The sequence below is a fragment of the Sus scrofa genome, chromosome 12, assembly GCF_000003025.6.
Source record: "Sus scrofa isolate TJ Tabasco breed Duroc chromosome 12, Sscrofa11.1, whole genome shotgun sequence".
Lineage (NCBI taxonomy): Eukaryota > Metazoa > Chordata > Mammalia > Artiodactyla > Suidae > Sus > Sus scrofa.
The window spans coordinates 39,928,393-39,941,490 of record NC_010454.4 but is presented as its reverse complement, the minus strand read 5'-3'; the positions used below and the strand labels follow the sequence as shown (position 1 = coordinate 39,941,490).

General features: G+C 43.7%; 2 protein-coding genes across 3 annotated transcripts in view; one reads left to right on the top strand and one right to left on the bottom strand.

Annotated features, from left to right (window-relative positions):
- Nucleotides 690–13,098, top strand: part of AP2B1 (adaptor-related protein complex 2, beta 1 subunit) — a 137,697-nt gene continuing 125,288 nt past the window's right edge. The window contains exons 1-2 of one of the 2 annotated variants that reach the window (XM_021066144.1): nucleotides 690–1,180; nucleotides 3,133–3,192. The gene's annotated coding sequence lies outside the window, so the exon portion shown is untranslated. Of the gene's footprint in view, nucleotides 1,181–3,132; nucleotides 3,193–8,922; nucleotides 9,051–13,098 lie in introns of those variants that run through there. The other variant, XM_021066143.1, reaches the window with a different exon arrangement.
- On the bottom strand, nucleotides 4,859–9,811 carry PEX12 (peroxisomal biogenesis factor 12). The gene is made up of 3 exons (XM_003131719.4): nucleotides 8,213–9,811; nucleotides 7,098–7,651; nucleotides 4,859–5,907 (listed from the first exon to the last, which is right to left on the bottom strand). The coding sequence occupies exons 1-3, from the start codon at nucleotides 8,336–8,338 to the stop codon at nucleotides 5,508–5,510; spliced, it is 1,080 nt and encodes a 359-aa protein (XP_003131767.1). The 5' UTR covers nucleotides 8,339–9,811; the 3' UTR covers nucleotides 4,859–5,507.

The window sequence follows — 13,098 nt, the reverse complement described above, 5'->3', positions numbered from 1 at the left end:
GTCATCAAAAGTCCATTCCAGGAGTTCCCGTCGTGGCTCAGCGGTTAACGAATCCGACTAGGAACCATGAAGTTGTGGCTTCGATCCCTGGCCTTGCTCAGTGGGTTAAGGATCTGACATTGCGGTGAGCTGTCATGTAGGTTGCAGACGCGGCTCGGATCCCGCGTTGCTGTGGCTGTGGCGTAGGCCGCCGGCTACAGCTCTGATTAGACCCCTAGCCTGGGAACCCCCATATGCCACAGGAGCGGCCCTAGAAATGGCAAAAAGACAAAAACAAACAAACAAAAACCCCGTCCATTCCAATCTCTAGCCCTGAAGCGGGAATAAATACTTTCTTTCCGGAAAACCAGGGCACACACACTCTACAAGCCTGCCTCAGAGGCCCTTTCCCAGTTGTGAAACAAGGCACTAGTAAAACCACTCCGGACTACAGGCTCCTCGAGGCCAGACAATCGCAGTATGCACGGGAATAGCTCAGAACCTAGCTTTGAACTCAGGACGGAGCCCGCCACGCAAAGCGGCGACGGAGAAAGCCCTGGAGGAGCCAGCCCGCTCCATCCATCCATGACGTTCGTCTCGCCCTCCCATTGGCTGTTCCTCGCACCAGCCCCGCCTCAAGGCTCCGGGCCACGTGATCCTCCGGCCGCTATGCGATTGGTTGTCGCGGGAAGGCCGCTCGGGACTGTGGGATGCCGGCAGGGTAGCATGCGCAAGGAGGGTTGGGATGCTGAGTGCGGTTTCGTCCTGGGACCGTACCGCAGAGGCTCGTCTGCAGTCACCCTCTACAAGCCGGGGTGGCCTGCTGAGAGTTTAGGGCGTGAGAATTTTGGGGAGGTTCGGAAAGGACCTGCCGATCCCCTGTCTGAACCTTTGGTTTGAGCTGTGGCTCCGGCCTTACTCGCGTTTCCCCGCAAGGACGGTTTTCTCAGGCTTTACTGAAGTTTGTGGGGTTTGGACGTTATTATTAGCAGGAGTAGTAGTGGTTTTTTTTTGTTTTGTTTTGTTTTTTTAATTTTAGCAGCAGCAGCAGTAGTAGTGTTATCATTTTGAGGGTCCACTGCGTATAAGCATTGGTGGTCCTTGCGCAGGGCACCATGCGGAACGCTATGAGTTAGAAGCTGGGGGAAGGAGGACTTAAGGATGCTTGAGGTACATCCTTAATCAGCGCGCAGTGTTGGAGGTAAGTCGGCTTTATAATCTAATGCTTTTATAATCTAGGAGTTTAGGGTTTAGTAGGGAGAGTCGCTCATTGAACGAAACGCTTTTATTGAGCCTTTTGTGTACCAGGCATATTTCTGAGCGTAATGGATGCGGAGGCCAGGAAGACAGACTTAGTTCTTTAGGATTTCTGAGTGATGGGGTTGGTGGGAGAGACGGGGAGGTGGGGGACGTGAATGGGTGAGTGATTGGCATGTGTTGTGTATTGTGGTGGGAAAAAGTGCTATAGGAGTCACAGGAGGGGATAACTGAGGGAGTAAGGGACCACTTATCAGCTTATCAGAGAAGGTGACATTTGAACAAAGGTTTAAAACTATAATTAGTCATTCTCCAGGTTGAAAGGGGGTAGGGAAGACATTCCAGACGCAGCAAAATGTACTGAAGAGGAGAGCTAGGGAAGTGTACCCGCCGTATGTGGTTGGAGCACAGTTGGAGTTCTCCCAAGTTTCATGCTTTTAGACAAAGTTATGTACATTAAATTCTTTAAGCCTCTTTGTTCAATTCTTTCAGCCTGTTTGTTCATTCTTTCAGCCCGTAGAGGTTGATGAGATAGCTCCTGTAAACCGGCACTTTGTTAGTTTCCCTCTCCTATGTGGAGTTTAGTTGCTGAATGGAGAACAAAGACCATAGCTGATAGTTTTTAACCGTGGAGTGTCAATTTATTGACATGTATAAATGGCTGAAGGAAGCATGTTGTGTCTCCAGAATTGTTTAGATACTGACTGGTAACTATACTCCAAGGCTGGAGAGGGTAACATTATTTGTGATCCTAGTATTTTAACATAGCATGTCAGCAATAGTAAACCACGAGAAAGTGTCATTTAGAATAAATGAAATGCAGTCAGCTTTCTCATTCAGAAATTGACTGTCCAGGTTGTGAAGTACCCAGGCTTTGCATTGCTTCCTTTATCTTGCCCAGGGCCTGGAGAAAAGTGAGATTTAACCTTATATTTAGCTGGTAGTGGAAAAATATAAATCTGGTAATCAGACCTCAGTTTCTCTTTGCAGCTCTGCGGTTAATTTGCTGTGGACCTTTGTCAAATCATAGCCTCCCTTGGTCTTGGACTCTTTAGAAGGCTCCTTTATAAAATTTATATGACTATACTTTTCATCTTTGTTGGCAGCAGAATTGTAAATCAAATTGTATATTAAATGACCTGGAGGGAGTTCCCATTGTGGTTCAGCGGAATGGACTAGTATCCCTGAGGATGTGGATTCAACCCCTGGCCTTGCTCAGTTGGTTAAGGATCTGGCGTTGTCCTGAGCTGTGGTGTAGGTTACAGATGCACCTTGGATCTGCTGTGGCTGTGGTCCTGGTGTAGCCCAGTAGCTGTAGCTCCGATTTGACCCCTAGCCTGGGAACTTCCATATGCTGCAGGTGTGGCACTAAAAAAAAAAAAAAAAAAACAAAACTGGAGTTTTATAAAGGAATTTAGTAGAATTCCTACTATACTATAAATCCCTTCACGGACATTTCTGAGATTTTTATCTTGCGTGGTGTTTTGGCTCACTAAAAAATGCTTTTCCACTCTACTCTGTATTTCAAAGATCAAGTATTGAAAGCCCATGGTTGAAACTTACCTAAAAAGAAACACTTTTTTTTTTTTTTTAATTTCATGAGTGAACTTAAGTTTTCTTGGATGTGAAAATAGCGTGTTGAGCTGCTTTTAGGTAATACAAGGAGGTGAGAGACAATGATGCGATGATGAGTGAAGTATAGTCTGACCTGGTATTGCCATAACTTCTGTGTTGGCTTTGACCAGGGAATGACCCCTTAATCTTCTCTCTGAGCTGATTCTGCTTGTGGTTTTTCCACATTGGTATGTTCTAGCATATTTGGATACTGGTTTTATCATGTAAGTGTTTCTTTGATATGCTTTTGAATTACTGACACTTTCATGTTTTCCTTTGTAGGTTAAGGTGAAAAACATGGCTTTGATATCTTCATGGAAGACTGCATTACTTCAATCCTAAGTCTGGTTCAGTTCACGTATTGACTTATTACTATATTAAAAATGTTTAATTAACTATGGTATTTGTTCTCATAAAACCCTGTGGCTTAATAAGGATTTTTGCAAATACCCATTATACTCGTTTTATGGTACATAAAAGTGTTAATATTTTAAAAGCTATAAATTTCTATTTAAAATTTTTGTTTTATCACTTTGGTGCTATCAGAGGATGTGCTTTGAATTGCTAAAGAGTTGTAATGGAAAACACCTGTCTCACCTGTTTCAGGATGAAATTATTTTCATCCTTCTTCTTCTAGTACTGATTTATTTTTAAGCCCATGTATTTTCACCAACCTGCCAAAAAGGGTAGTGGCTTGCATTTTTCTACACAGGCAACTTAAGTGTTTCTGTAGTATTTCTGAAATCAGGTATTTCATATAAGACTGAACTCTTGCAGTTTCAGTAGAGGATTTCTCTCCAAGTATTGGATTAGCAAAAAAGCAAAATGTTAATACCTCAAAAAGTCAAAGCTGGTCTGAATGAAAAATTTAACACCTCAGCTCATCTTTCAGTTTCCATATAATCATGACAACCTGGAACAGCTCTTTGCCAAAAGCATTTATTCTTAAAAATTACTCGTGTTTCATAGAAACATTAGTAACAGCCCGAATTATTCATGCCAGTTTGGCAAACTTTTTTTTTTTTTTTTTTGGCTCTTTAGCGCCATACTTGTGGCATATGGAAGTTCCCAGGCTAGGGGTCCAGTTGGAGCTACAGCTGAAAGCCTACGCCACAGCCATAGCAACTCGGGACCCGAGTCTTGTCTGTACCTACACCACAGCTCAAGCAACACCGGATCCTTAACCCACTGAGTGAGGCCAGGGATCAAACCCATATCCTGGTCGGATTCATTACCACTGAGCCACAATAGGAAGTCCTAACAAACACTTAACAGCAAGCATAAAGAGCTTATTAAAAGATCCTTTCTTCACACATAGTTATTAGTATTTTACTTCATCTCTTCATTAATAGCTTTGCTTTCACATTGAAATCTTCAGACTATTCTCTGTATAAATTCAAGCCCTGTTTTCCTTTAACCATTTTTCCAAGAAAGATATGTAAGGTTCACAAAGGGATCTTTAAAAGTTGATCAACTATAGGAAATGTTATTTAAGAAATGGGTCACAGCAATATGGAAGGAGCTGTTTTTCTAAACATTCCAAGTATTGTTTCTAAGTATTTCTGTAAAGAGCAGGTCCAGCATTCACACTGTTTGTAAACTGATAAAAACCTATTCCTCATGTGCAGATAAATGCTTTCTTTTCTTTTTCTTTTTTTTTTTTTTTTTTTTTTTTTTTTGGTCTTTTTGCCATTTCTTTTCTTTTTTTTTTTTTTTTTTTTTTTTTTTTTTTTTTTTTTTTTTTTTTTTTTTTTGTTGTTGTTGTTGCTATTTCTTGGGCCGCTCCCGCGGCATATGGAGGTTCCCAGGCTAGGGGTTGAATCGGAGCTGTAGCCACCGGCCTACGCCAGAGCCACAGCAACGCGGGATCCGAGCCGCGTCTGCAACCTACACCACAGCTCACGGCAACGCCGGATCGTTAACCCACTGAGCAAGGGCAGGGACCGAACCCGCAACCTCATGGTTCCTAGTCGGATTCGCTAACCACTGCGCCACAACGGGAACTCCTTTTTTGCCATTTCTAGGGCCGCCCCTGCGGCATATGGAGGTTCCCAGGCTAGGGGTCGAATCGGAGCTGTAGCTGCCAGCCTATGCCAGAGCCACAGCAACGCAGGATCTGAGCCGCGTCTGCAACCTACACCACAGCTCACGGCAACGCCGGATCGTTAACCCACTGAGCAAGGGCAGGGACCGAACCTGCCCCCTCATGGTTCCTAGTCGGATTTGTTAACCACTGCGCCACGACGGGAACTCCCCATGCTTTCTTTTCTAAAAAGGCCTGCTTCCCCTTCACCACCCACTTTTTTGGGGGAGGTTTTCCTGAGAGCTTCTGTACCCCTTGTTCTTTAAGGAAGGGGACAGGCAAAGCTTCTGTGCCAAGTATCCTTTTATTTACTTCCTCCATGCTGACCGTCACATCCCCTGCCAATCTTGTTTCTCTCACTCCAGCCAGCTCGGTCAACTCTCGGGATGTCTAGAGAGCAAGCTAAAAGATTAAGATCGAGTATATCCTTTTAAAGAAATCCATGTCATTACTTAAAGTTCATAGAATTACTGAGAATGAGAAGTATCAAACAATGCTATTTACCATGTGGAAGACCAGCCCTGTGGCCTTAACAGCACAATCATTTTGTTGTGAGATAAGGTGCTAACCCCTTTCAGTTCTCAGGGGAGTACAGTTTAATTAGATGTTGGACTTCTGTTGGATAACCTGTGATGGGACAAGCCTGGTGACTCCTCACGTAATTAAACACACAGCGATAACAAAACACATAACCAGAGGTGGCGAGAACAGTGTCGTTCACCCGGTTTTTACGACATAGTGGGCACACAGTCTTCATTTTGGGTAACAGGGGAGAATCAGAATTGTAGTCTAGGTGTACAGGTGGTGGTGGGGTAGGCAGGGCAGTCAATGACTTGATGGTTTCTTGATTTTCAGATGAATACCACCACTCAAGGAACTGCAGGAAGAACACACCCACAGAAAGGCCAGTAGAGAGGGACAAGGCAACACCCCCCACAGCTTTCTTCAGAGCAGACTTTATCTTCTCACCAATGCTGTTTAGAACAAGGAGGCAAAAGGAAAAAACTAGGTAAAATCACAGAATGACTAAATTGTCATCAGAATCACTAATTCAGCTCCGGGACTGAATAGTTGCTGGACTGGCATTATCTCTGTAAGGATCTATTCGAAACAGTTCCCTCTTTCTGACTTACAGTATTTTAGTATGGGAGCTAAGCTTTATTTTGTTTTTTTTTTTGTTTTTTGTTTTTTTGGCCTCGGCGTACAAAATCCCAGGCCAGGGATCAAACCCCGGACATACCTGTAACGCAAGCCACAGCTGTGACAACACCGATCCTTAATCCACTGAGCCACCAGGGTACTCCTAAGCTTTGTTTTTAATGACTAGGGTTTTGTTTGTTTTTTGTTTTATGGAAGAAATTAGTTAGACATTGAAATTAGTGACACTTTTTTTGGGGCAGAAGATACTAATAACCAGAAAAAGAAACAACTCACTTAAAAAATAATTCAGCAGTATTGAGGAATATAAATATATATATATTTTTTTGCTTTTTTGGGCCGCCCCCCGAAGGCATATGGAAGTTCCCAGGCTAGGGGTCCAATTGGAGCTACAGCTGCAGGCCTACGCCAGAGCCACAGCAACAGGGGATCTGAGCTGTTTCTGCAATCTACACTGCAGCTCACGGCAACACCAGATCCTTAACCAGGGATCAAACCCATATCCTCATGGATCCTAGTCGTTAGGGTTCGTTAACTGCTGAGCATGCAGGGAACTCTCCAGGAATATATGTGAACTTGTAGGAGAACACACACTAACTAGAAACGGGATAGCACCATGGTTAAGAGCAGTCTTTAGAACTGTATTGATCTGGCTTGACTCTCAGCTCTGCTCCTTCTAGTTGTATGGCCTTGGCAAGGTACTTAACTGTTGGAACTTAGTTTCTTCAGGTGTTAAATGGTCCTAATGCATTTATTTCATTGAGTTGTGATGAGGATTGAGATATATACACATCTAGCACAGTTTCCTTTAGCGAGTGTGGACAAACATGTAGCCAGTATGAGGAAGGTTACCGGGATGACAGTCCTTGTTTTATGGACACAAGAATTTTTTTCTCTGATTTTATGAAATACCTCCACGTGGACTGAGAGAGGTGAGTTTCATAAAATTTGGATAAGCTTTTAGAATTTATCAATCAAAGATTTGGGGGAAATGTTAAGGTCTTACCTCCCAGCAGGTTGCTGCATCATGCTGGCTTCAGCTGGTTTGTGCTCCAGAGCTTGTATATCATGAACTGTAAGCCTCCCAAGGCGAACTCCAGCCAGACTCAGCAGTGGTGAGTGATGCTGAGCCTTTCCTAGGATGTACTGAAGCTGTTGTACTAGAAACCAGCCTTCCCAGGCCATGTTAACAAATGGGTAGGCTGCCAGGAAGGCTCTGTAAAATTGCTTCCAGCGGGAAGAAGGGGGATGGATGGAATATTCATCCTCTTCTCTCAGGCTGGAAACTAGCTTCTCCAGCTTCACTTTCAGATAGGGAAGAAGAACCAGGAACATAATTGACTTCCAGAGCTGCCTCTTTGGGAGACCAGCACTGGCCAATCTCTGAAGCTTCTGTGTGTCTCCCATTACAATCCTCTTTAAGCCATAAAAGTTTTCAGAAAACGAGGCACTGGTTTTAGACAGATAATGCTGCTGGAGCAAAAGATCCAGCACGGTAAAAATTTCATCAAACCATCTCCAAAAGAAGCCATAGTGGGCAGGATTTGATTCTGCAAGAACCTAAAGCAAAATAAATAAACGAAATTTAATTACACATATACTATGCCTTGTATTTATAATTCCTTTTTTTTCCCCTCTAAATTCTATTTTAAGCTTCCTTAAGTGCTGGGTATTGAGTACACACAACACTCAACACAAAACAGAGACCCGAGTAACAGTTAAATCATAGGATATGAATTATATGCAAACTGGTTATTTCAAAACTTAGGCCAACAGGAGTTCCTGTGCTGGCGCAGTGGTTAACGAATCCGACTAGGAACCATGAGGTTGCAGGTTCGATCCCTGGCCTTGCTCAGTGGTTAAGGATCCGGCATTGCCGTGAGCTGTGGTGTTGATCACAGACGCTGCTCGGAATCCTGCATTGCTGTGGCTGTGGCTAGGCCGGTGGCTACAGCTCTGATTAGACCCCTAGCCTGGGAACTTCCATGTGCCACGGGAATCAGCCCTAGAAAAGGCAAAAAGACAAAACAAAAAAAACTTAGGCCAACAAATACATTCAAAAATGTTGGTTTAGTTTTTACCCAGACATCTCTAAAACGTTTCAGGGAATTAAATCCTTACCTTGACCACATGCTGAAGAGCAGGTCTCACTGCTGTCATTAAACTTTCCTGGGCTACCACTTCAAAGATGGATGGCTGGTCATCCACTACAGAAGCAGTTGTGATGTGAGCCCCATGTTCAGCCATAGTTTCCTGTGTGCACTGGGTTTTGCTTTGCACACAAACTCCCTAGCAAGCATGAACTTTTGGGGAGTATCAGATGGTGTCAGTTTTGAAGATAACTTTCTGCAGGATACCCCCTTAATTTTACAAGAACTAGGCAAAAAAAGACCTTTTCCGGAGGCAGAGGGGAGGGGTTCTTGGGTGAAGGAGGTTAAGAACCAAGTTGACGCAGACGCGGGTGGCAGTGGCGAGTGGGAGGGGGTGACTTGATTAATGCTGCACCTCACAGGGTAGAGCGTGTGACAGAGGGGGACAGGTACGGGCGAAGGAGCGCTGAACTCTCGAGCCGCAGTCCTGGAAGCTGTCAATCATAGACTTCAATCTTAAAGGCTCCAAAAGCCAGGCGGCTCTGAGGGTCCGCTCGGTCAGGCTCAGTTGTGAGCAGTGCAGCCCCCCCGCCTGTTCCCGTCCTAGCGCGCTGACTCCTGCGAAGCGCCAGAGACCCGCGACACAGCGTTTGAAAGCAGGTCTCCGCTTTATGACAGAAGCCGCAACCGGAAATAGACCACGGGGCTTGGAGAAGGCTGGCGGAGGCGAGGCGAGGCGCTCTAGCCCGGAATGCGACCGCGAGACCGGAACTAGAGATCTCTATGGCCTCACTGGGACTTCCGCTTCCGCCTCCTGCTGAAAGTAAAGAAGGCGCTAGGGGTTTTGCTTGCAGAGCCGTTCTCCGCTGGTTGGTTTTACTTTTCCTAGTTGTTTTTGTTTTGCCGCCTCATGGGAAAGTTACGGTTCCGATCTCTCTCTGCAGAGTCTTTTTAGCAGGGTGTTGAGGGCGCCGCACCAACGTTTGGCGGCTGGAGCCAGAACTCAGCCCACAGAGGCGTTTGTTACCTGGGGCGATCGAGTTTAGGAGTCGAGGGACGCAAGGGAATGTGAAGATGGAAGGCTCTCGCTGTACTCGTGGCGAGGGTGGTGGTTCACCGTTTTCTGCTGCCTTAGGGGAGGATTTGAAGCGACATAATTGGAGATAGAAGCCTTAGCTTTATGGTCGCCAATTGCTATTTAAAGAAAAAAAAATGATTAGGATGAGAAGAGATCTTTTGTTACTCACAAGTTGGGACGAGTCTTCTAGATTAGGTTCTTTCAAGCATAACTGTAAGCACTTGGTACGCTAGTTCAAACTGGTTCCTACGCTCGTACACAGTCGACTGTGTTACCTTAGCGATATGAATATTGGGTACGAATCAGATGAATTCTAACTAGCGTGAACTGGGGAGGCTTGACAGAGAAGATAGTTTTCGTTGTTTGTATACCAGAAGGAATGTAATTAACCTTAGGATTTGCAACGTACTTTTACATCGTATGCAATTGCCTTGGTTGAGTTGCTGCTGCAGGTTTAATTTATATGAAGTTAGAGTTCATCTCCTTCTCTCTCCAACGCCCCCTCCCCCCCCCCAAATAACCAGAAATAGAAGGTGATTTGTTTTGTTTTGTTTTGTTTCAGGGTGGCACCCAGGGCACATAGAGATTCCCAGGCTAGTTGTTGAATTGGAGCCGTCGCCACTGGCCTACGTGGCAGCCACGCAACACCAGATCTGAGCTGCATTTTGGACCTACACCGCAGCTCAGGGCAACACCGGATCCTTAACCCACTGAGGAAGGCTAGGCATCAAATATGTGTCCTCATGGTTACTGGTCAGATTTGTTTCCGCGGAGCCACAATGGGAACTCCATAGGAGGTTATTAGTTACTGCCTTAGAGGACCTTATAAAGGTAGTTAATTGTTTCACAGAATGAGAATGGTGGAAAACAAAGTTTATTATCCAAAGAGGAGAAATAAAATCTTGCAAGTTAACCTTGATTTTAGTTCTACAAAGTGTTTTATATTCTGCTAAAACGCCTGCAGGAGAAAGTCACGTTAATGTAAGAGTTTTACCTTATAGAGGTTTTTTTTGTTTTTTGTTTTTTCTTTTTAGGGCTATACCAGTGGCATATAGAAATTCCCAGGCTAGGGGTCAAATCAGAACTACAGCTGCCAGCCTACACCACAGCCACAGCAACGTGGAATCCCAGCCATGTCTGTGACCTACACCACAGGTCATGGCAATGCCAGATCCCCGACCCTCTGAGCAAGGCCAGGGATGGAACCCACATCCTCATGGATACTAGTTGGATTCATTTCTGCTGTGACACAAGGGGAACACCTTACAGAGTTTTAAGGACTGGAGTAATGTATAAAGCACTTGGCATTAGATATGTGATCAAAGGTAGCTGTTACAAATGGGCTTTTCTTAAGTAACAGCAAAAAGACAAAGCTGAGAAATAGCATCAACTAAGATGAATGGGAAGTTAGTTAAACTTGTATCAGTTATGGTTTTTGGCTACAAGCAACAGAAAACAGCTAATTTAAACTAAAAAAATTATCGGAAGAATATGGAGTAGCTAACAAAATAAGGAAAGCCAACTCTGAAAGTACAGTAATTATACAGCCCTACTGGATGTTTCTCGCAAGAATTAGCAAAGTCTCATCTAGGCATCATTGTTGCCGTGAATGAGGTTCAACAAATTTCTTTCTGTCCCTGTACTTACAATTCAGATTCCTTGTGACCTACCTTGGTTCGGATTTCCTCACCACTCCCTGTTTCACTCTTAGACAAAAGATGGCAAGACAACTTAATAGCCCATTGAGACTATTCCAAAAATAAACTGACATTATCACATGAGAAAAGGGAAAGGCAGTTAAAAAAAAAAAAGTCAATTACTACAGCCAACAAAAAATAAACACCTAATCATAGATCCCACTCTTAGGTTTATGATGTAATAAATAAGACCCCAAAATTGATTGCATTTAAAGTTATTAAGAGTCATCAGGTTCAATATGGTGTGAATTTAATGGAAGAGATGATATCAGCTGGGAACAATGAGGCCATTCAAATTGGCTTAAACAGAAGGCCTATATTGGCCTATGTAACCAAAGAGAAGAGCATTTCTAACCTCACATTTTATCTCGGCTTCTCTCTGCCAGTTGCTTGCTTGCTTTTTTTTTTTTTTTTTTTTTTGTCTTTTTAAGGTCTCTCCTGTGGCATATGGAAGTTCCCAGGCTAGGGGTCGAATCAGAGCTACCACTGCCGGCCTACCCACAGCCGTAGTAACTCAGGATCCAAACCACCTCTATAACCTACACCACACAGCTCATGGCAACGCTGGATCCTTAACCCACTGAGCAAGGTCAGGGATCGAACCCACATCCTTGTGGATACTAGTTGGATTCATTTCTGCCTCGCCAAATCAGGAACTCCTGGCAGCTGCTTTCTAATACAGTGGTGTAACCTGGTATCTCCTGTGCCTCATATCAGGACCAGATGTCCACTGAAAGTTTTGTGGATTAGGTGGATCTCAAAAGATGAGAACATTTGGGGAAAGTCACAGTAGTGGTGACAGGGCTTTCCAGGCTAAGGGGGCAGCATGAAATACACTAATAAATAACATAATTTACAAATTGAATAAGAGGACTAGGATGGGGTGGTAGTGGGGGCTGGGAGAACAGAACCTTTTTGATCGGGTAATGAGGGAATGCCTTTATGAGATTACAGTTAAAATGAGACCTAAATGATGAGCCAGACAGCCATGTGTGGATTTGGGAGAAATGAGTATTAGGCAGGAGGGAGTGGTAGTTGTGAAAGTCCCGTGATAGGAAAAAGCTTGGCATATTTGAGGCCTGCAAGAGCTAACAAGGAGTGAAATGAAGGGAAGTGAGAAGTGGCTGGTAGGCAGTCCTGTGAGGTAGGCAGTTGCCAAACCACGAAGGCTCTTAAGGCTGTGGGAAGGAGACTGGATTTTAGTCTAAGTGTAATGAGAGCCATTGTAGGATTTATACACCAGAGTCATGACCAGGTTTATATTTTTAAGACGATCTTGTGCGGTATAATGTGTGCACTTTTTGGAATGTTTGTTGTATTTAAAAGTTGAAAATCTAGCTGCTATATGAACATGGTTAAGAAGAGAGTTGAGGTTTCTAGTACAGGCAAGAGGTGATGGTGTCTTGGACTAATGAGGTGAATAGAGGGAATTGGATGAATTTAAGAGATATTTTGAAATTAGGAGTGACAAATTGGAAATAGAATGAATATGGCAGTTAAAGAGAGAAAGCAAAAATGACCCCCAGGTTTCTGGCAGTGTGATTTGTTGAAACATTTGCAACCATAGTAAATATTTACATAGGTCATACTATGTGAAGGCATGACCTTAACCCACTGGGCAAGGCCAGGGATCGAACCTGCAACCTCATGGTTCCTAGTCAGATTCATTAAGCACTGAGCCATGATGGGAACTCCCTCTCCCATTTTATTGATGAGAAAACAAATAGAGAAAACTGGGAGGATAGATTTTGTACAAATTAGGAAACAAGTTGTTGAAAGATTTTGAACAGGAGAAAGGTAGGAATCAAAGATTTTTCTGGTGGCATCTTCTTTGCGAAATCCACCTCTATCTTCTTCGAGTTGTGTCTGGAACCAGTTATTTTAAACACCCCTCTGTATTCTTATGACTTGCTTAATTTGGGTGGAACACACATATAGAATTATCCATCAGTGTGGTTAGCAATTTTGTGGTAAAGTTTGGGGAACAGGTCAAGGCTAGAGAGAGATATTTTGAAGTCATGTGGGTAGGAAAAATAATTGAGCCAATGGTACAATACAATACAATTTAACAATGGTATTGCTAAAGGAATAGTGTAAAGAAAATGTATGAATATAGGAATCAACTTAAAAAAAAACTTTGCT

What these genes read in the sequence shown, in the direction of transcription:
- PEX12 (XM_003131719.4), bottom strand. Translation starts at nt 8,338, where the DNA reads ATGGCTGAACATGGGGCTCACATCACAACTGCTTCTGTAGTGGATGAC. An exon ending in CTCTTCAGCATGTGGTCAAG is followed by an intron (nt 7,652 to 8,212) that starts GTAAGGATTTAA and finishes ATTTTGCTTTAG; the next exon opens with GTTCTTGCAGAATCAAATCC. An exon ending in ATGCAGCAACCTGCTGGGAG is followed by an intron (nt 5,908 to 7,097) that starts GTAAGACCTTAA and finishes TGTTCTAAACAG; the next exon opens with CATTGGTGAGAAGATAAAGT.